This window comes from Cyprinodon tularosa, unplaced genomic scaffold (assembly GCF_016077235.1).
Source record: "Cyprinodon tularosa strain WSP-4 unplaced genomic scaffold, ASM1607723v1 ctg59, whole genome shotgun sequence".
NCBI lineage: Eukaryota > Metazoa > Chordata > Actinopteri > Cyprinodontiformes > Cyprinodontidae > Cyprinodon > Cyprinodon tularosa.
The window spans coordinates 1,964,068-1,984,453 of record NW_024039329.1 but is presented as its reverse complement, the minus strand read 5'-3'; the positions used below and the strand labels follow the sequence as shown (position 1 = coordinate 1,984,453).

At 37.2% G+C, this 20,386-nt stretch overlaps 1 protein-coding gene across 1 annotated transcript in view; it reads left to right on the top strand.

Annotated features, from left to right (window-relative positions):
* Positions 1-20,386, top strand: part of LOC119797613 (ribosomal protein S6 kinase alpha-2-like) — a 30,684-nt gene that overhangs the window by 824 nt on the left and 9,474 nt on the right. Inside the window, exons 2-11 of the mRNA XM_038306763.1 lie at positions 8,047-8,163; positions 12,484-12,565; positions 13,525-13,605; positions 15,752-15,831; positions 16,121-16,227; positions 16,319-16,356; positions 16,442-16,584; positions 18,131-18,201; positions 19,133-19,221; positions 19,554-19,618. Of these exons, the coding sequence (XP_038162691.1) occupies positions 8,047-8,163; positions 12,484-12,565; positions 13,525-13,605; positions 15,752-15,831; positions 16,121-16,227; positions 16,319-16,356; positions 16,442-16,584; positions 18,131-18,201; positions 19,133-19,221; positions 19,554-19,618 (873 nt within the window). The remainder of the gene's footprint in view (positions 1-8,046; positions 8,164-12,483; positions 12,566-13,524; positions 13,606-15,751; positions 15,832-16,120; positions 16,228-16,318; positions 16,357-16,441; positions 16,585-18,130; positions 18,202-19,132; positions 19,222-19,553; positions 19,619-20,386) is intronic.

The window sequence follows — 20,386 nt, the reverse complement described above, 5'->3', positions numbered from 1 at the left end:
GTACTAGTTTTTGCCTTTCTCTCAATCTGCCAAGAATTAGAGCCTGAGGCCCACATGGAGATGTGTTTTGGCAGAGATTGGCTGTGTGAGAGGCTGGGTGTAGGACACACATCTATGAAGCACAAGGCAAAGCGAGGCATGTTGGTCAATACGTGAAAGCAACAGCAGAGGGGTTCTATTTATAGCCCAAACACATCAATAGGGTCACTGTGTGAGGTGCCCAGCACACCTACATGCCTGAGCTATAAATGCAGTAAAAAATTTTCCAAGACCTCCCTTTATGGATGTGTCTAAATCAGCTTGAGTGATTGTTAGTTTGAGTGATTGTTCATCTCTCTGGAGGGCATCTGCCCTTGATGGTGACAGCGATCATTCATAAGCCGTAAAGTTTACGCTTTATCATTTTACAATCATGACATTTCATTGGGATTTTCATGTTCCCCCAGGTTTATTTTGACTCTTCCCTGTGACCTCTACTTTCATAAGGTCAGGACTTGTAAAAGAGATGATTAATTTGCCATTATTTAGTGTCATTAAGATTGCACAATGCATTGAGAGACATTGTGCTGCTAATAATGGTGTGTTTGACTTGCAAATGAGTGAAAAACCCAATGGCGTAATGACACAACAATAGGCCCGTAACCAACATTATCTGGGTGGGCCCCCATACCAAGCACAACACCCCATCGCCGCAAACTTTACTCACCGTAGCAGCAACGTCCACCATTCCCTCTTCGATTCTTTGAAACAACGTGTTTATTTTGGGAAGTTTTTTCCGTTCTTCCAGCAGCTCTTTGCTTTTTCTTTTCTTGAATCCGCTTAAGTACCTCTTTCTGGTATCTATCATCTCTAACACATTGTACATAACGGTTATGGTTTTAATCTACCCATAATTCCAAGTCGTAGGGAAAAAAATAATAATACTCAAATACATCGTTCCTTTAAGATCTTCATTGCGGTTTGAAACAAATTATATGAGTGTCGTTTTTTACCAACCGTCCAAGGAACTATACACAGCTATTAACATAGTAATTAAAAGTACCACTGTCTGCTTTGCTATTGGTTGTTGTGTTTAAACGGCTCACCATCCTGTTGAAATCTGCCATGTGTTGGGGTATAAATAAGTCAGTCAGGTTAGCATCAGGTGGACAAAATAGAAATTTGCACGGTTATATCTGCAAAGAGACGTCCTAGTCCACAATTGCGTAGGGGGCCAACCAGGTGTCAGTGACGGGGCCCCTAAGAGGTTGGGGGCCCCTAAGCAACTACAGTCTCTGCTTACAGATATTTACACCATTAGCAGAACCCCCTTTTCTTCTGTTTCCTCTTTAAAAAATGCCTTTATCCTGTCCTGTATTTGTATACTTTCTCTACTTGTTTATTTCTCTACTACTTGCAATTTGTTAATCTGGACTGTTAGCACATGTCCTATTGCCTTATACAATTTTATTTCATTGATTTTTTTATTTTAATAAACAACCATGAAGATGAAATTGTGCGAGGTGTTGTCCCCCAGCTTTTCTGTTACCAGTTGCCAGTCCCGTTAAGTTTGACAAGGGGGCGTTACTGTCACTGGTCCCTTTTATTTTGTGCAAGACTGGATGTATGGTGGGTAATATGCTCATCAGTCATCTGAGGTATGCAGATGACTTAACTTGGTTTATGCTTGTCATGTCTGCGAGATCCTTGCAGCTAAATTTATGTCATTTTGGACTTCCACGCCCCTCTGTGCGGACTCCTTGCGGACAGTTATTCTGTCACCCTGTAGTGCTGATTTACAGCAACTTTAAAAACAGCAATTTTTGAGAGGGTGTACTGAGTATGTTGTGCACCATGTTACCGGATGCAATCTGAAAAAGTGTGTGGTTATAATAATTAGAACTAAGAAGGGTCAAAAGCAAAGGTTTCCTTCTATTTGTCTATCTGAGCATATTAATCAGTTATTAGTGCACATATTTGTTGAAGATCCCTACAGGAACCACCGTAAGTGGGAAGAAGGAGCAGCCACACAGATTCTTTGAGACAGTGGCTCAAATAGCTACATCTCAGAGCTGCTACCCCTCTTCTCTTCTTCTCCCCTCAGTCTCCTGTCTTTGGTGAAGATGATGGTATATGTAAGGCACTGTAGGGTTTCTCCTGGAAGGGGAACAGAACACCTCGCCTGTTCCACCAGGCCAACAATTCACCTTAACGACCCCCCCCTTTCAGAGATATAGACAGGTATTGGGTATTACAGGCTAACAAAGAAACCAAACACCCCCCAAGGGAAGGAGGATCCGTTCGTCAGGTTCGATTTGCATGTTTTCTAAGCCAAAACAAGGCTTTGTTTTTGGTCGATTCTCTAAAGCCTGCCATTTTGAATTGAAAAAGCTTCCTGGATGTGATGCTGTACGTCTTGAAACTTAAAAACAAAGTCCAGAGGATTGTTTTTCTAACTTTTTTTTAGAATGGTAAACAGAGATCTGACATCTCTCCAACTGCACAGAATCACTGGGATTAATCTGCTTTGCCTTTTTAAATATTGGCCTAAGTATGGCTCTGGAGAGATGTAAACTGTGTTTTAGAGTTAAAACAACACATTTATGCCCCAGGCCTAAAGTTTTCTTGTATGCCCTGTGCTCACTGTCCTACAATGCGAAGCTCAACTAGCACCTGGCAGAAAATACCAGAACTGGCAGGTGTGGCACCTTGTTCTTTTCCACAGATAGGAGCAGTTCACTCTGAGCTTACAATATGTGACAGACAAGAAAATGTCAAGGTGTGATTAATGTTATTCTGCATGTAACACTGTTCACGATGTTAAGTTTGGTGGTGGGGAGGCACATGTATTGAGAGATGGACACACCTGTTCAGGATAAACCCTGCAAGAAGTTTACCAACATTACCTAAATCCCTCTTGAAAATAACCTTATCTGATTTGAGTAGGTAAATAAAATGATCTACCAATTGAATAAGATTTTTGCACTTCAAGAAATAACAAAAAATATCATCTTCAGATAATCTTACTTACCTGTTAAAATCAATTTCTCCAGTGTGAGATCATAAAAGTTGAATTATTAACTCTTAATGTACAATGACTTTGTATCATTAGGTATCAACTATAAGAGATGAGTAAGTATGAATTGATTACTATTTTAGTGAAGGAGACAGCTCTGCTACTCTGTCTGCCTGGCTGGCTCTTCTGATCCCGGCAGAGGCGTAGCCAGAAAATGTACACTGAGGGGGCGCCGAAAGTGTATAGGCACCAGAACGTCAGGGTCAATCTATACTATTGCAACAAGAAAATTAACAAGCACAACATCCATATATTCTAAATAAAGACAAACTATACTTTCTTACAGCCTTTGCTAACAAATAGACGCATATATTTAATCATCCGTTCTTTCTAAATAAAAAGTATAGTGGATAAAATTCTTTCAGGTTTGAGTTCTGGGGTGAACACCTCTTCCTTTGTCATTACTTACCAACTTTTATCAACAATTATTCAGCATAAAATTGATATTTACAAGTACTAATATATATATAAATTGATTATTACGTTTTTATTAAAATAGTTATTTATGATTTCACTGAAGACTCCTAGATGACATTCAGAGACATCATTTTCTCTTTACCCCATATAACACAAAATCTAGCTCTGAAAAGAGCATGAAATCTGTGCTTATCATCTTTAATGTTACTATATTGATATGTATATTTTAACCACTAAAAATTTTTATGTTTTGAATATTCCACTTGAGAGTATTACTCCTGCCACCATCTATATTAGAGGGGAAAAAATGGTACGGGTGGCTAATGATTTTTCACTGTTTCTGTCACAATCACAAAACCTTGTGCACTAGATAAATGGTAGCTTGAAAAGGTTGATTTGTCATGAGCCAGAGCAGCCTCCAGCTCCTCTAGAGGCTAGTTCTGGCCAGCCATGGCCTCTCACTGCTTATTATCCCTGACTGAGCAGCAAAAAAGTGCTGCTGTCATACTCTTGGCCAGCACTAGCCTCTCTTCCACCTTCAGGGTAATGTTATCCGACCTTCCGCCTTGCTCCTTCAATCCTCCAGAGTTAACCTCTATTAGTCTCAGTGCTGTTTCCCCCGTGGGCTTCTCCGATCTACCAAGGTGTTCCTCGGCTATCCTCTTGATCTGCCATAGAAGAATGGGGAGCCATTATCTGGTGTGCTGTTTGCCCAGTGGCTCCTCTGATCAACCGCTGGGGTTCTGAAGTTCCTTAGGGTGACACGACTGTCCCCTCATCCTGGTTATGTGTTTCTCCTTACTGCTGCTCCCTACAATCAATTTTTTATCTAACAAATTACTTTTCCTTCTTAAACCTTTAACTGCCTGGTCAACCTACAACCTGCATTTTGATCAGCAAATGGTCAACATTTGGTTGACCAGGCAGTTAAAGGGTTAAAAACACTTTTACATTACAGACAAGATCATGTTGCATATGATATACCTTGATCAATAGGTTTTCTTAAGTGCACATACTGCTAGAGGAGGTAACTGCTTTCTGTTGCTGGTGCAAGAAAAGACACTGATTGGCTTAGGGACATATTGACAGGTGGTCCTTTAACTTTACAATATTTTCTATTAAAAAAGACGCTGATTGGATGACGGGCGTGATATTGGCAGGTGTTCAGAATGCAATGATTGTTCGCACAAACTGACCAATGTCAGAGTTGCAATGCAATGCAAGAGAGCCCTGGAAACTCAATACATTTATTCCCAAACTAGAAGCTTAGAGACTATTTTTAAAGTTTAAGGCAAAATGTTCTAATGATTTACTTATTCTTTCCTGAAACAAAGAATTTATGGACATTGATTACAAGCTACTTTAATCCTACCACCATTTCATAACACTAATTTACAACTAGCTGCTTTATTTTTGAAATGTGTTTTTCTTTAAATATTTAGTTTAATACCCATTTGACTTACATGGCTTTTGTTTTGTTTGTTTTTTGTGTGGAAATATATAACAAAATTTGTGTTCTTTTATCTTCACTATATTTTTCTAATTGCTGCTCAATTCCGTTTGGTAAAAAATGATGAAACAAGAGGAAAGTTTATTTTGGAAATTGCTGTCTCTTCAGAGAAAGAAATAAAAAATAAGGCTACTTTTCTGAACTATTAGCAAATGCTAAATAAATTTTTAGTATCCAATCCATTTCCTGTATGTGTCTCTACAGTTTCAATAGATCCATGTACTAAAGGCTGGGTGTTTGGCTTAGAAGCAGCTGTGTAAAAAATCAGATCGCACAGACTGTAGCAATATTCCTTTTGGAAACATAAATTTCCCCTTTAAAAAAAATATACAGTAAATTTTTTTTGCACTTATTTTTAGAAACCAGCTTTGTGTTCAATCACCCCACTGGGGGGTGGCCTTAATTTAAATGGCAAGGAAATTTAAGCTATAAAACATGTCCTTAAAATAATCCTGTATATTGCAGCTTGTGTTATTACACAGTGTATCAGGTCATCAGTTATAAGTAATAATCTAAGAACATCTAATAACTGATGTCACTCTGAGCTATGGAAGCCAAAGAAGCAGATTGGTAAAAAAAAAAAAAAATCTTGACTGTAAACGCATTGCACATGGCTCTTATTAAATTATTTAAACAGTTCAGCTTTTCTCTCTCAGAATAAATAATGGACACAATGAGTGTTTTTATTTGACCTTTTGGTCAGCTTAAACGGACCATATTATACCAAATTGAAGCTGTTTAACCTTTTGAACATTTAAAAAAGAGGTTTTTCTTCTCAAAAAAAAAAAAAAGACATCACACAGTTTCAGTTTCTCAATTAAGCTGCTGCAAGCTTATGGGTTACAACAAAAGTAATTTATTCTAACACAGTCTATTTTATTAGAAACAAAGCCACAAATTTATCATTTCCATTGTTTACATTTACTTAATTTCATCTTCTTTTCGAACAACGGCTCTATTATAAGGCATATTTCCTTTGTTTTATAAATACCATTTGGCTTTTGGGACAGATCAATTTGCATTGCTATGAAAACGTATTTACAGTTTTCCTCTGTTTTTGTTTTTTGCTTTTTTCTCTACACTTTTTTTATTCAAATCACCGCACAAATATTGTTTGGGGAAATTTAGATGATTAAACAAAAAAACATGAGTTTTAAAGTGATGACCTTATTAGACTTAGATCTATTTGTCATTTTGTTTACACAAGTGTAAAACAAAAATAAATTTTGTTTAGAATAGCTCTCTGGACAATTTCTTTTTTTTTTTTAAGTGCAGCCTTTAAGAATAGTAGAATATATTATTATTATTTATTATTACTTATTTGTTATAGGAAAAAGTTATCAAAACTGACCTCGCCCTATATCCCATTTTAGATCATTAATTTAATATGATTAAACTTTAATTCTATTTTTAGAAAACTGAGTTCAGTATAACAAAACAAATCTAGGGCTGATTATTACTTAACCTACAGAACAGATATAAATAATTATCTAAACATAAAATATGTCAAAAACACATGACTGAATAAAAAAAAAAAATGTTACATAAGCGAAATTCATTGACATCACAACATAAAACAACAATCAAAGCACCGAAGGACTCCCTTGCACAAGGTCATAGTCCATGATTTAACAATAACAAAGAGAGACTGGCATCCATGGGAAAGACTCGAGGCCTTAACCACTACTGACCAACAACCCTCAAGGGTTTGGGGAAAATACTTGGGGATCTACATCTTATCCAAAACACACACAAAATTTCAGAAACATACCATTGTTATAATAATCAAACATATGGCAGGGCTTTGCATTCTTAAGATCTGGACTATTTGGAAATGTGAATTTTGGTCTCTACCAGAAAATCCTGCAGGAGTATGTTCAGCCTTCAGTACAGAACCTTAAGCTCATCACACAGTTGTTCTGCAATAGAACAAAGATTTAAAAAAACAGCAGTATGGGCAGCTCTATAATTTCTTTTTAAATGTAGGTTTTGGTTGTCTTACCAAAGTCTGGAATTAAATACAATTCAGATACATTAACGTCAAATTAGACCAGTCATTTAGCCCCCGAAAAACATTCCACACGTAGAAATAAAAACTAAAAACTGCTAAGGGTTAAATAATATTAGGGATAAACTCATGCTACTTGTTCTTTTTTTAATGAATATTCCCCCAGGTTATATTTTTTGTACAGTGTGCACATATTTATTTCTTAAGTCTATGAATCCCTATCAATCCAAAATCAGTATTAAAGTTTAACTATTTTAAAAATGTAAGGGCATAACAATTACTTGAACTGGGCTATCCTGTCTAATATTATAATCACAAGCAGCAGAGAGAGAGCTTTATTCAGGCACTATATATACACCTGGCTCCTGCATTAGTATACAAGAGAGCTCTAATCTTCCATCTATCAGCAAAGACTACATTTAAGGTTGTAATACGTCCATCCGTGGTTCCTAAAACTGTGAGTGCTAGATTAGTGACGCCTATCACCTGTCCCCTAAACATGGCAGAATATCCAGGAATAAATCTCACCCAGCCTTCCAATCTCTGGTATTAAAATAAGTAATAGTTTCATGATTCTATACATCAGCTGACAGCTTCTGACATTAGGTTTAGGAAAATCAATTTTTCACATAGGACAAGACTGAATGGATTTTCACTTAATGAATGAAATCATGATCTAAAAGTTTTGTTTTGTATTTATCCAGGTTATCATATTCTGTTTTTATAATGTGTTTGATAAACTGAACAATTAAAAAGAGATAAATAAAAAAGAAAGAAATCTGAGTGAACACTTGTTCACCTCACCATATGTCTTTTTAAACTGATAATCACATTAACTTTTGAAGAATGACTCAACAATCTTATCAGAAACATTTTCTTGATTGTCAAAAAAGGTTTAAATATAAATCTGCTAGGGGTGTGAATACTATTGTTGTTGACATTAACTCTAAGCATTTATTTTTGATCTTACCTATTTAAGTCATGTCTATTAGGGTCAGACACAGTTTTAATGACTATATTAATTGCAAATAATGATCTCTGTATTTTTTCCCTTAGGATGACAGTGTGCTTAAGGAGATTGATATCAGCCACCATGTTAAGGAGGGCTGTGAAAAAGCGGACCCCTCTCAGTTCCAGTTACTGAAGGTCCTGGGACAAGGATCCTATGGAAAGGTAATACAAGTTTGATAACTTAGGCATTATGTAAAGGAATCCCCAAATACAAATATGGTGTAACTTCATACATAAATTAAATAAAGGTTATGATGCAAACAACACATTTATAAAACTAAATCTGGCAAGTAGATCAGAGTTGGTTCAGACTCTGCTGGCCTTTATCTCAGGCTCTGTGTTAAGATTTTTCACTGTTTCTGTCAGAATCACAAAACCTTGTGTACTGGATAAATGGTAGCTTCAAAAGGTTGATTCGTCATGAGCCTGATCAGCCGATCAGATGGAGACTTTGAGAACCGCCTGTAGACAGGGGAAAAACCTGAATAATGAGATCTCAGTTATAAGATTCAGTTGTTAAATCCATCAAGATCCAAATGTAGGGCACCAGAAAGTAAGTTGTTTTGGTGGATTATTTAGAGATAGCATCAAGCATCTTGACTGCAGCAGTTAAATGCATCAGCCAATCATGTATGCCATCAAATGGAAGAAAATGGTAGGCAGTTATTTATGGGTTAAAAATATTTGAATAACATTAAAACCGTTAGGATAATGTGCATCACTCATCTTTTTGCAAGTCTTTAAAAAAATCAAACTGAAAAAGAAATAAAATACAACGGATTTTGAAAAGACATTGTCATGACTCATTCCAACAGTTTGACTAAAACGGAATATTATTTATCATCTATTCTATATTAATATAGGATCAATTTAATATTTCCATCATTTTAATTCTTTCTAAGGCGGATAGGGACAGATTTTTACCCTATTGTAATTTTGTCAAGATTCACTGTGTGGATTTGATTTACTTTAAGATATATATATATATATATATATATATATAAATATATATATATATATATATATATATATATATATATACACTATATTGCCAAAAGTATTTGCTCACCCATCCAAATTATTGGAATCAGGTGTTCCAATCACTTCCATGGCCACAGGTGTATAAATTCAAGCACCTAGGCATGCAGACTGTTTTTACAAACATTTGTGAAAGAATGGGTCGCTCTCAGGAGCTCAGTGAATTCCAGCGTGGAACTGTGATAGGATGCCACCTGTGCAACAAATCCAGTCGTGAAATTTCCTCGCTCCTAAATATTCCACAGTCAACTGTCAGCTGTATTATAAGAAAATGGAAGTGTTTGGGAACGACAGCAACTCAGCCACGAAGTGGTAGGCCACGTAAACTGACGGAGCGGGGTCAGCGGATGCTGACGCGCATAGTGCGAAGAGGTCGCCAACTTTCTGCAGAGTCAATCACTACAGACCTCCAAACTTCATGTGGCCTTCAGATTAGCTCAAGAACAGTGCGCAGAGAGCTTCATGGAATGGGTTTCCATGGTCGAGCAGCTGCATCCAAGCCATACATCACCAAGTGCAATGCAAAGCGTCGGATGCGGTGGTGTAAAGCACGCCGCCACTGGACTCTAGAGCAGTGGAGACGCGTTCTCTGGAGTGACGAATCGCGCTTCTCCATCTGGCAATCTGATGGACGGGTCTGGGTTTGGCGGTTGCCAGGAGAACGGTACTTGTCTGACTGCATTGTGCCAAGTGTAAAGTTTGGTGGAGGGGGGATTATGGTGTGGGGTTGTTTTTCAGGAGCTGGGCTTGGCCCCTTAGTTCCAGTGAAAGGAACTCTGAATGCTTCAGCATACCAAGACATTTTGGACAATTCCATGCTCCCAACTTTGTGGGAACAGTTTGGAGCTGGCCCCTTCCTCTTCCAACATGACTGTGCACCAGTGCACAAAGCAAGGTCCATAAAGACATGGATGACAGAGTCTGGTGTGGATGAACTTGACTGGCCTGCACAGAGTCCTGACCTCAACCCGATAGAACACCTTTGGGATGAATTAGAGCGGAGACTGAGAGCCAGGCCTTCTCGTCCAACATCAGTGTGCGACCTCACAAATGCGCTTCTGGAAGAATGGTCAAAAATTCCCATAAACACACTCCTAAACCTTGTGGACAGCCTTCCCAGAAGAGTTGAAGCTGTTCTAGCTGCAAAGGGTGGACCGACGTCATATTGAACCCTATGGATTAGGAACGGGATGTCACTTAAGCTCATATGTGAGTCAAGGCAGGTGAGCAAATACTTTTGGCAATATAGTGTATATATATATATATATATATATATATATATATATATATATATATATATATATATATATACAACTCTTCCTCACCCACCACGCATGGTCTCCCTTTTTTTCTCCAAGCTCGGGTCCTCTATCAGAGGCCTGGGAGCTTGAGGGTTCTGAGCAGTATCATTGCTGTTCCTAGAACTACTCTTATCTGGACCGAATGTCTGATGTATTTCCAGGGATCTGCTGCAACCACTCCTCAATTTTGGGGCTCACTTTATTTATTATACTTTATTTATTATACTTTATTTATTATACTTTGCTAGGCTTGGTCCTCTTAGCCTTCTTGAACTGCTGCGGGTTCAACAAAACAAAGTCAGACACAAATGGAATATGGAAGCATGGGTGGCTATGTTTAGAAAAGAAGCAGTTTCAGTAAGCAGATGAGCTCTGAACCAGTTTAACAAAAAGAATGAAAGAGGGCACGTACAGGTAGTCAGGGTAAAAGCTGAGCCCATAGTTCATCTAGGAGAGAAACAGGGCTCTATGGAAGTTGTTGATGGCAACTGCCCAGCTGATGATTCTCTCCAGAATGGTGTCACAGTTCAACAGAGCTCCAGGACAGATGCAGCTTCTATGACAGGAAAAAGCAGAGAGAACTATAGGAGTCGGACTAACTAACTAACTAATAATGCAGAACTGGAGACTAGCAGTAGAAGAACACAGAATGATGAAATGTTTTCCCTATGTCCTCTAGTGGCCTAAACCTAAAGCAACATAACTATAGAGATATAAGTTAACTTAAATCCCTCTAACAATAAGCTTTATCAAAAAGGAAATGTTTATGCTTAGTTTAGCAGGAATCAATCTAAGAGAAACTAAAGCAGAAGGATATCTGATCTCTCCTTTTAAAGCTGCAGTCTGTTAGTTTTTAAAAATCACTTTTTTGTCATATTGGCTAAAACTGTCCCTATGCCCAGACAGCAGTACATGTGATATGTAACCTGTGAAAAAAACTGCTTCAATTGGTCCCGCCTACTGCCTGTATTTCAATCTGGAAAGAATATTTCGGGACGAGACAAAACAACCAATCACAGCCAGAGGAGCGTCTGATGGAGTGTCAATCACAGCTCACACACGCTGAATCCCGCCCCCTCCCTCTCACCGCTGAACCTGCGCTTTGTAACTTTGGTATAACCAGCATCTTATATCTAGCTGCTTGGAGGTGAGTGTTATCGCTCTTACCGGTTCACACTCCATGCCGCGTACGCTGCTTGGACGCTTCTGGTCGCATGCGGTAGCCGAGCAGATGCTGTGAGAGGGGTGGAGCTTGGAGGTGGGGCATGAGTGAAGCAGAGAGGGTGGGGGAGTGGCGTGAAACCTGTTTTTCTTCAAATTTTCAGTCGAAGTCTGCTCTCTTCTCTAATGTAACAGACTGCAGCTTTAAGTTTCATCAGAACTCTTTTGTTTAAGGACTTTAACTACAATGTGTGGACTTCCTAATAAGAAAAAATTAGAATAGTCCAGCCTTGAAGTAACAAACGCATGGACTTATTATTCAGCGTCACTCCATATATTTCTAATTTATACTATATTCCAGAGACAAAACAGTGAAATTCTAGGAACCTGTTTAAATATACAGGTCAAAGGGCAAGAGCTGACAGGTTATTTTTAGCTGGAGTTTGAATGTGTTTGTTATTTTCCACAAAGTGGTCTGCTAATAATAAGCTTTCTATTTACAATTATCTGTAGATTAGCTGTCTTCACAACAGCTTCATAGACCACTAAGCTCATTTAAATAAAGTAAGCACACACACTGACTTGTTGATTAGAGGTCTGCGTTGGCCAGACATTCATCCCTGGCAATCACTGGCAAGCGGATGTTGTTTACAAAGCTTGCTAGCAGACAATTGAGGTCGGAACTCAGTGTGGCCTGGATTGCCTGCTTACATGGCTCAGTGTGCTGCTCTCCTTTGGCTCCCGGTTGCAGCTCCAATGCAGCCCTAACAGGAATGTAATTGAAATAGGATGGTAAATGAAATGTACTTTAAGCTTGCAACTTACAAATAGTAAGCTTATGGAGATTCTATTTTAATTACCATTCTGACATTTCACAAAAGTTGCTTTATCCATCGGTTATGGTTTTTAATTTTTAATCATTTTAAGGAACAATATGACTAAACTTCGTTGGTTCTACTTAACATGTGTTACTTATTTCTAGGTGTTCCTGGTTAGAAAGATCAGAGGAGTGGACAGAGGACAGCTCTATGCCATGAAGGTCCTGAAAAAAGCTACTCTAAAAGGTGATTCAATCAAATGCAAACTATTAGGTAAAAGTAAAATATAAAAGAAACAAAAAGACGAGATTTTCTTATCCTTTGCACATGCATCTACAGCAACCCCTCAGACATTAATTTTGTAGAAGAATAGTTAGATAAAGATATATTTGATGCTTTGCAATGCAAAAAACCTCTCTTATGGATGCAAATGCTAATATACTGAAATTAAAATAGGCTTTGCGTGTAAACATCCTGTGGTTGTCAGATTTCTGACTTCATATGCCCTACATTCAAGGGATTTGGAGTAAAACAGGTTAGTTTGTACTCTTTACTCAGAGAAACATTTTTTTTTCCATCTGGTGGGATTACCATAAACTAGAGGAAAGCAGGTTTAGATGTCATGTGCTAATCTAGAGCGTTTGTACAAGATTTAATCCTCTTTACACACACCTCTGGAATTGGAAGAATCGCTGCCTCGTCCCTAAAGGAGACACATGCTTAGTTATAGTGTGAATCTGCATTGCCAGAATTTAATAGCACATTATGCCAGTTAAGGTAATACCTGGCACTTACAATGGTCAGCAACAAATGCAGAAAAATGTAAGTATTACAATTTAGATTTAACTTATTAAACTTTTGACAAAGATAAGATAAGATAAAGTGAATGGAATTGATATCTGTATGCATCTGAGAACCTTTTCTAAACATTACAATTCAAGGAGACTATTTCATTATAATTTACCTCATTCTTTTACATTTGAAAGATTTACCCTCTATACCCCCCAATACTTCAAAAATAGTAGAAATGTATTATTATGTGGTTCAAATATTGTTTTACAGCTCTATTGTTAAGCTCTCTAATGTTAACATTATGTTTTTGTAATTTTAGATCCTTACTTTTAAAAATTTTTTGGCATTAGTCATTGGATATTAAAGTATTTTTAGAAAGTTGCTCTTCAGTTAATGACATCTTCTTTTTTTAGTGCGGGACAGAGTGCGATCAAAGATGGAAAGAGATATTCTGGCAGAGGTTAATCACCCATTTATTGTTAAACTCCACTATGGTAAGTTGGAAATATTTCTTCTTTAGTCTTATGTTTTTTGCATTTGTTCAAAATAAGTTTTATACATTTTTGCCCAAATCAACTGCAACCTTTCCATTGAAAACTAAACAAAGATTGCAAAAGTTCCACTTCCTGTAAAAATGGAGTTGAAATGCTGTACACTGAAGCTGTAAGCTAGCAGAAACAAGTTGAACTTGAAAGGAAAAAATTTGCTGAAATAGTATGATGTATCAGAAAACAGAAATGCTTCATACCTTGTCTTAAACCAAAAAATAGAGGAAACAAGCTGAAGCTAACAGCAGAAACATGGCCAAAATGTTGTGAATTACTAAAAAGTTTTCTGAATTATTAAAAAACAGAAAAGCTTGATGCTGTTCCTGAAAGATAGCAGAATCAAGTCGAAGTTGACAACAAACAACCTGCTGAGATCTATTAAATCAGAATAAATAGCAGAAATATTAGAAGAAGAAAGCTGTTATCGCATTGGGTTAAAGAGAAATACTATCAACTTTAAAAGGCTTAACAAGGTGATTTTGCCCAAAAGTAATGCAGAAATGTAATAAATAAAGGTAGGATATGGTATTAAATGAAGAACTAGGTGTTTGGAAAGTTGCTGAAACATCAAGAATCGGTTTACCAGTTGGAAATGAATGCACAAGTGTTGATCAACAACTTAAGAAAGTGTAAACTTAAATAGCTCTACAAGCCGGAGTTATTTCACAAACACTACAGGCAAGACAGACCATGAGAAGCAAACTAAGGGGAAATAGAGAGAGGCTGACAGAAAGGTAGAAAAAGGTTCTTCACAAGCTAAAGTTACCTTAAAAATACTGGTTATTCGAAATAGTTTTTGAAATGTTGAAAATGACGATATTTTAAAAATACAAGGACCGAAGAAGCATAGGGAAGCATACTATTAAGAAGCATGTTGGATGAAATGATGGACTAAGTGTTCAAACTGTTGGTGAAATGTAACAAAATAAAAAAAATAATAATTGTGATTAAAGAAAGAAAGTTCTCCCAGTAGATACAAAAGACAAATTTAGACACAAATCTAACAACAAATTTTATATCATGTTAGATAGTTGAATAAATGTAAAATATGTCTAGATACTTTAAGCAAGAAATGATTGCTGACAGGCAATTAATACAAGGAATTTCCACAAATATGATGCAAGGATTTGCAAATCACAAACTGGGTTTGAAAGATTCTCATGGTAGTGTAGAACAATGCGGTCTAAGTCTGAAGAATCCGGGTGTTGCAGACTTGCAGATTTTAGTTGGACCAGTTTGAATGTAATCAAAATGCAAAGAAAACCATTAACATAGATATTAAATGACTTTTCAAAAATTAAATTGGTGGTACAGAAAACAAACACAGGAGCTGAAATGTTCTTCTGTTAGGGTAGAACTATGTAGGTCATGTTTTATGAGTCTAGGTGTTGTAAATTTAAAATAGAGCAAAGAAATTAAAGTAAAATCATTGATGTCAAAACAAAGTTCCCATGCACAGTAAGACAAGGATGTAAATGTATTTACCTAAACACACTTACATCTATCCAAACAGAAATGTTTAACCAAAATTGGACAGATGCTGCATTGCTATGGAAACTAACTGACATGCAGCTGTGTCCTTCAATGTTAAAACAGTGCAGACACATCATCTGCTTTGTAACTGGAGGACAGTACTTCATTCTTCAACCTTCAAATATATATATATATATATATATATATATGGTTCAAGTTTGAGTTCAGTGGGGGCAACAGCGGCATCAGGAGTTTGCCTCACACCGGAAGTTTACCAGGTCACAACCCAGCTTTGGCTTTCTCTGTAGTTGTATTCTTGGGCAAGTGGCACACTGTCAGTGAGCCCCATCATGCAATATCAGTTTGTGCATGAGTGGGTTAATGACTAAATATAGTGTAAAGCACTTTGGAGTCCTATGACTTGAAAAAGCACTACATAAGTACAGTCAATTTACCATTTATTGATGCTAACTAGTCAGTTTACAAAATGCTATAGAAAATATTTTTAGTATTTATTTAGGTTTGTTCAGTTTTTTTAATCCATCAAATACTGACTTTTGTCAAAATACTGCAAAGTAATTATGTTTTATGAAACGTGCATATCTCTGTATGTGTGCAGCTTTTCAGACTGAAGGGAAGCTCTATTTGATCCTGGATTTCCTCAGAGGAGGAGACCTCTTCACTCGTCTGTCCAAGGAGGTCAGAAAAAAAAAAAACCATTTGGATCTATGTTGAAGCTAAACTCTATTCAGTTTTTGCATCATTTAGAAGTCATTTGGGGTTAAGTATGCAGCTTCTATAACCTTTTTTTTTTTAGATACTTCTCTTAGAGATGAATAAAAGAACAAACCCGTGTAGTGATTTGTTACCAGGAAAACCTTCTGATGTCTGAGTAATTCACTGTTTTTACCACTATAGGTTATGAGCGACATGTCTAATTTGAGATTTTGTGAACTGTTACTAAATCTGCATCCCTATATTTGTCCAGGTAATGTTTACAGAGGAGGATGTGAAGTTTTACCTTGCAGAGTTGGCTCTGGCCTTGGATCATCTACACAGTCTGGGGATAATCTACAGAGACCTTAAACCTGAAAAGTACTACAACATTAAGACTATTTTTTGATAAAATTCTATATATCTAAATCCTTTTAGGATCATTTCTAACATTGCTTGTCTTTTCTGTCAGTATTCTCCTGGATGAAGAGGGACACATAAAGATCACAGGTCAGAATAACTAGCTGCAAACAGCATTTTCTTTGTCTGATTTCTGTCCAGTCTTCACTCACTCAGTCTCCATGTTCCTGTTCAGACTTTGGACTGAGTAAAGAAGCCATTGACCATGATAAAAGAGCCTACTCCTTCTGTGGAACCATTGAATATATGGCTCCTGAGGTTGTAAACAGGAGAGGACACACACAAAGTGCTGACTGGTGGTCCTTTGGGGTCCTGATGGTGAGAACTCTTCATTTAAGCTAAATAATAAAAATTAAGGTGAACTTTTTTTTACTTTTGTGACCTGAGATTTAAGTTATAATCAGAGGTGCGTAGACTAGCCAAAAACAAGTCGCACGACTAACAGTTAGTCAAGTATTAGTCAAGTAAAATTAGAAAGCAGTTATTGAAGAAATTACTCAAGTATGAGTTAAAAAAAGCACCTGGTAAAATGGCTACTGAGCAGTTGTTGACTCATCATCTTTCTTACATAACATCATACTTAATGTTTTAAATGATGTAATCAGAGATCAGACAGGCATTTTCATCCATCCATCCATCCATCCATCCATCCAACTATCGATCCATGCAACTGTCCATCCATCCATTTATCCATCCATCCATCCATCCATCCATCCATCCATCCATCCATCCATCCATCCATCCATCCATCCATCCATCCATCCATCCATTCATTATATATAACTTTCAGTAGATATCTTGCCCTGTCAAAAATCATTTTGCAACCACTCCAAAGAAACCAAAAAGGCATCTCAGGCATATTCTCCATCATTCATAAAAAAGTTTAATTTTGTTGTTTTTGGAATTTAGGTGTATAATACTATTTCTGAGGGTAACTGCACAATGTTTGTGACTATAAGTAAAGGCTGACTTACAGACAGACTGATATACTTGCCTCGTTGCTAAGCTCTCTCTTCACCACAGCGGTGCATAGCATAGCATTTCTGTGCCCCAAACCCTCTGTCCATCTTCCAATGTTGTGTCTTTGAACTTCTAAAGAATACTCTAAGGTCTCTTTCATTTTGAGACAGAATTTTGCCTCTAAACTGGAGTTGGGTGTCTATTCTTTGTCAGAAGAGAACAACAGGCTTAGACCAAGGCTGTTAGAGGCAAACTTCCAAAAGATGTTGTCTCCCAACTGTTTCAGGGTGTTGTGCATCTTTCTCCAAAATGCCTCAATTCATTTTTTTTAAAATATCATGTTATCATATTATTATTACAGATAATATGATATAGCTACTGGATATTTTTCTTTGATCATTGCTGCAAGAAACATACACCAAAAAAATTGTTTATGGTTTCCACTAGACAAGGCACTGAGGATGGTTAGTTTTGGGTAGTAACTGCTGCTTTGCTATTACAAAGATGACTCTATGGATCCTAACTATATCCAGGAAAACCTTTTCAAATTAAAGGCTTTGTAAATATGAATTTACCTGTCAAATTAAGAGTTGACATCTGTGTCCCTAATTGATCCTGTTATCCACTTATGGATGTGGGCGTGGTTTCCACACCGGTGTGCAATCAATAAATGGCAGCAGCTCACTCACAAAAATGATTGCATGCAGGCCAAACGAAATCTCATGTCTCTGTGTTGTATATTGCCTCTGTCTTATACCGGCTGATCAGCTGCTGTGGCGATGGCTGCGCCAACATTAAGCTTAAAAAAGAAATGAAAAACATAATAATAGTCAGAAAACACCAGTAGCCTTCCTTTTATTAGATGGTTGACTTGTTCTGACTCTTTTAAAATTCTGTTTTCCAGTTTGAAATGCTGACAGGAACCCTGCCATTTCAAGGAAAAGATCGGAAAGAAACAATGGCACTTATTTTAAAGTAAGGATAAAGGACCATATTTTCTACCTATTTAAACAAATAAAAAAATGTTGAACAGCTTAAAGAGATAGACCGATACATTAGCCAGCCGATTTTTTTGTATCAGTACAGCCGATACGTGCAGGCATTGGCAGATTCATTGGTGCATTCGGCAGTCATGCCTTTATATCATGTGAAGGGCATGCCTTGCTGCTCCCTCTATCAGCTACCCATAGTTAATGTTTTGTTTGATTTGAGGCATATCTAACATTTTTTTCATGACTGTGTCACTGGTATCATGTAGATCGAGGAAGAAAGAGCAATATCAGCTCTAAGAATCAAATGAAGTCATATGAAAATAGTCGGTATTGGCATCAGCCTTAGAAAGCTGTATCTGTCAATCTCTACTAACTTCCAATTAGTTGAAGAACGATTGTATTGATGTTTTGTTGTAAAAAGAAATCTCTATGTACTGACATTACGAGGGGGAGTTGTGGCCTATTGCTTAAGGCATAGAGCTTGGAAGCCTGAGGTTGTGAGTTTGAAATCCACTTTGACGGACTGCCACTCTGGGTCCGTGAGCAAAGACCCATAACCCAAAACTGCGCCCCGGGCGCCCCACGATGGCAGCCCACTGTTTCCCAAGGGGATGAGTTAAATGCAGGGAGTGAATTTCATTGCTCCATACTTGTGACAGTGTAATGACAATAAAAATGCTGGAGAAAATAGAAAATTATGACTTTTATGCTGTAGATATTTGCCCATAGCAATAGCATGCTATTATATCACTGGATGTTATGTCCTGTTGTTCTATCTCAATTTTTACACCTTTGCCCTTTCATTGTTTGAAACTGTCTTAATTTAGTTTTTATTTTTTTCTTTACTGTAGGATACTATAAGACTTTAATATGTATAAGTATAGTTTGTACCTACATGTGTCCTGTCTGTCCAGGGCAAAGCTTGGAATGCCACAGTTCCTCAGTCCTGAAGTACAGAGTTTATTGAGAGCACTCTTCAAGAGGAATCCTGCCAACCGTCTAGGTCTGCTGTTCAAACATCTCTGTACATAACTGATCTGTTAACACCAAAGTGATACAATTGTTTTAAACATGTTTATATTTAACTGATTTAAAATTAGCATATTGTGCTGAAACGAGCAATGAACATATTGTAGACTCTAAGGTGGTATAGAACCTGTTCATAGCTACCTTGATCTCTGTTAAATTTTTCCAAAGACTTTGTGAGTTATGAGGGTCTTTCTTATTTTGTCATCTGTATAACAAATTGGTGTATGAACATGCATTTTTTTAATGTCTGTGTTTGTTTTCCTCTATGCTGTAGACAATTACATATTTTTTATTCATGTCTTTCAGGTGCTGGACCAGAGGGAGTGGAAGAAATTAAGAAACACCGCTTCTTTGCGTCCATTGACTGGAATGTAAGTTTAACTTAATAGCAGCATTCTACGATAATTAACACTGGACATCATTAAAATAACTTATAAGATACTTTACCGCATTTTACATGACATGAAAAATGCTGCAAATAATGCATTAAATTAAATTTCATTATCAATGAATTATTTCTTGGTGCAAGCAGCTTCCAGTCAATCTGTTTTCTTCTGTCGTTTTTATCTGACTGTGTTTGTTATCTTTAAAAGACTTTCACTCAGAGAGTTTTCTTATTGTGATATGACTTGAAAATGATGCACATCCATCATGGGGCTTTAAAATCCTTAGTTTGATGTGCACTGCCTGAAACGGACCATTCTCTGCAGTGTAATCCCTCCTGTCCTGACTGAGCTCTTCTTTATATAGTCTCTTAAAGCGTGCTGTATCATAACTGGAGACTGTCTTACAGTCCCTGGGAGATACTTAGATGTGTCTCTTTTTTTTTTCACTTTGTTAAAGTGAAATGCCACCCTATATAGCCCCTCAAGATCTAGATACCTGAAATACATGGAGTGGATCTAATCCACCTGTGAAGAATTACCGCCATGGAGCCTTTGGACTACATAGGTGACTTCGGCCTAGGTGACATAAACAAGTTGGGAAACAACTCTGAGTTCCAGGTCTCCACTTTCACCAGATAAAGCATGATGGCTAGATCAATGAGATCTTAAATTACTCTTGTCACTGTCTTACATTTATGGTTGTTAAATCCCCACCTACTACAGAAAACAGTGCTGGGTAAGCCCTGTTTCCCC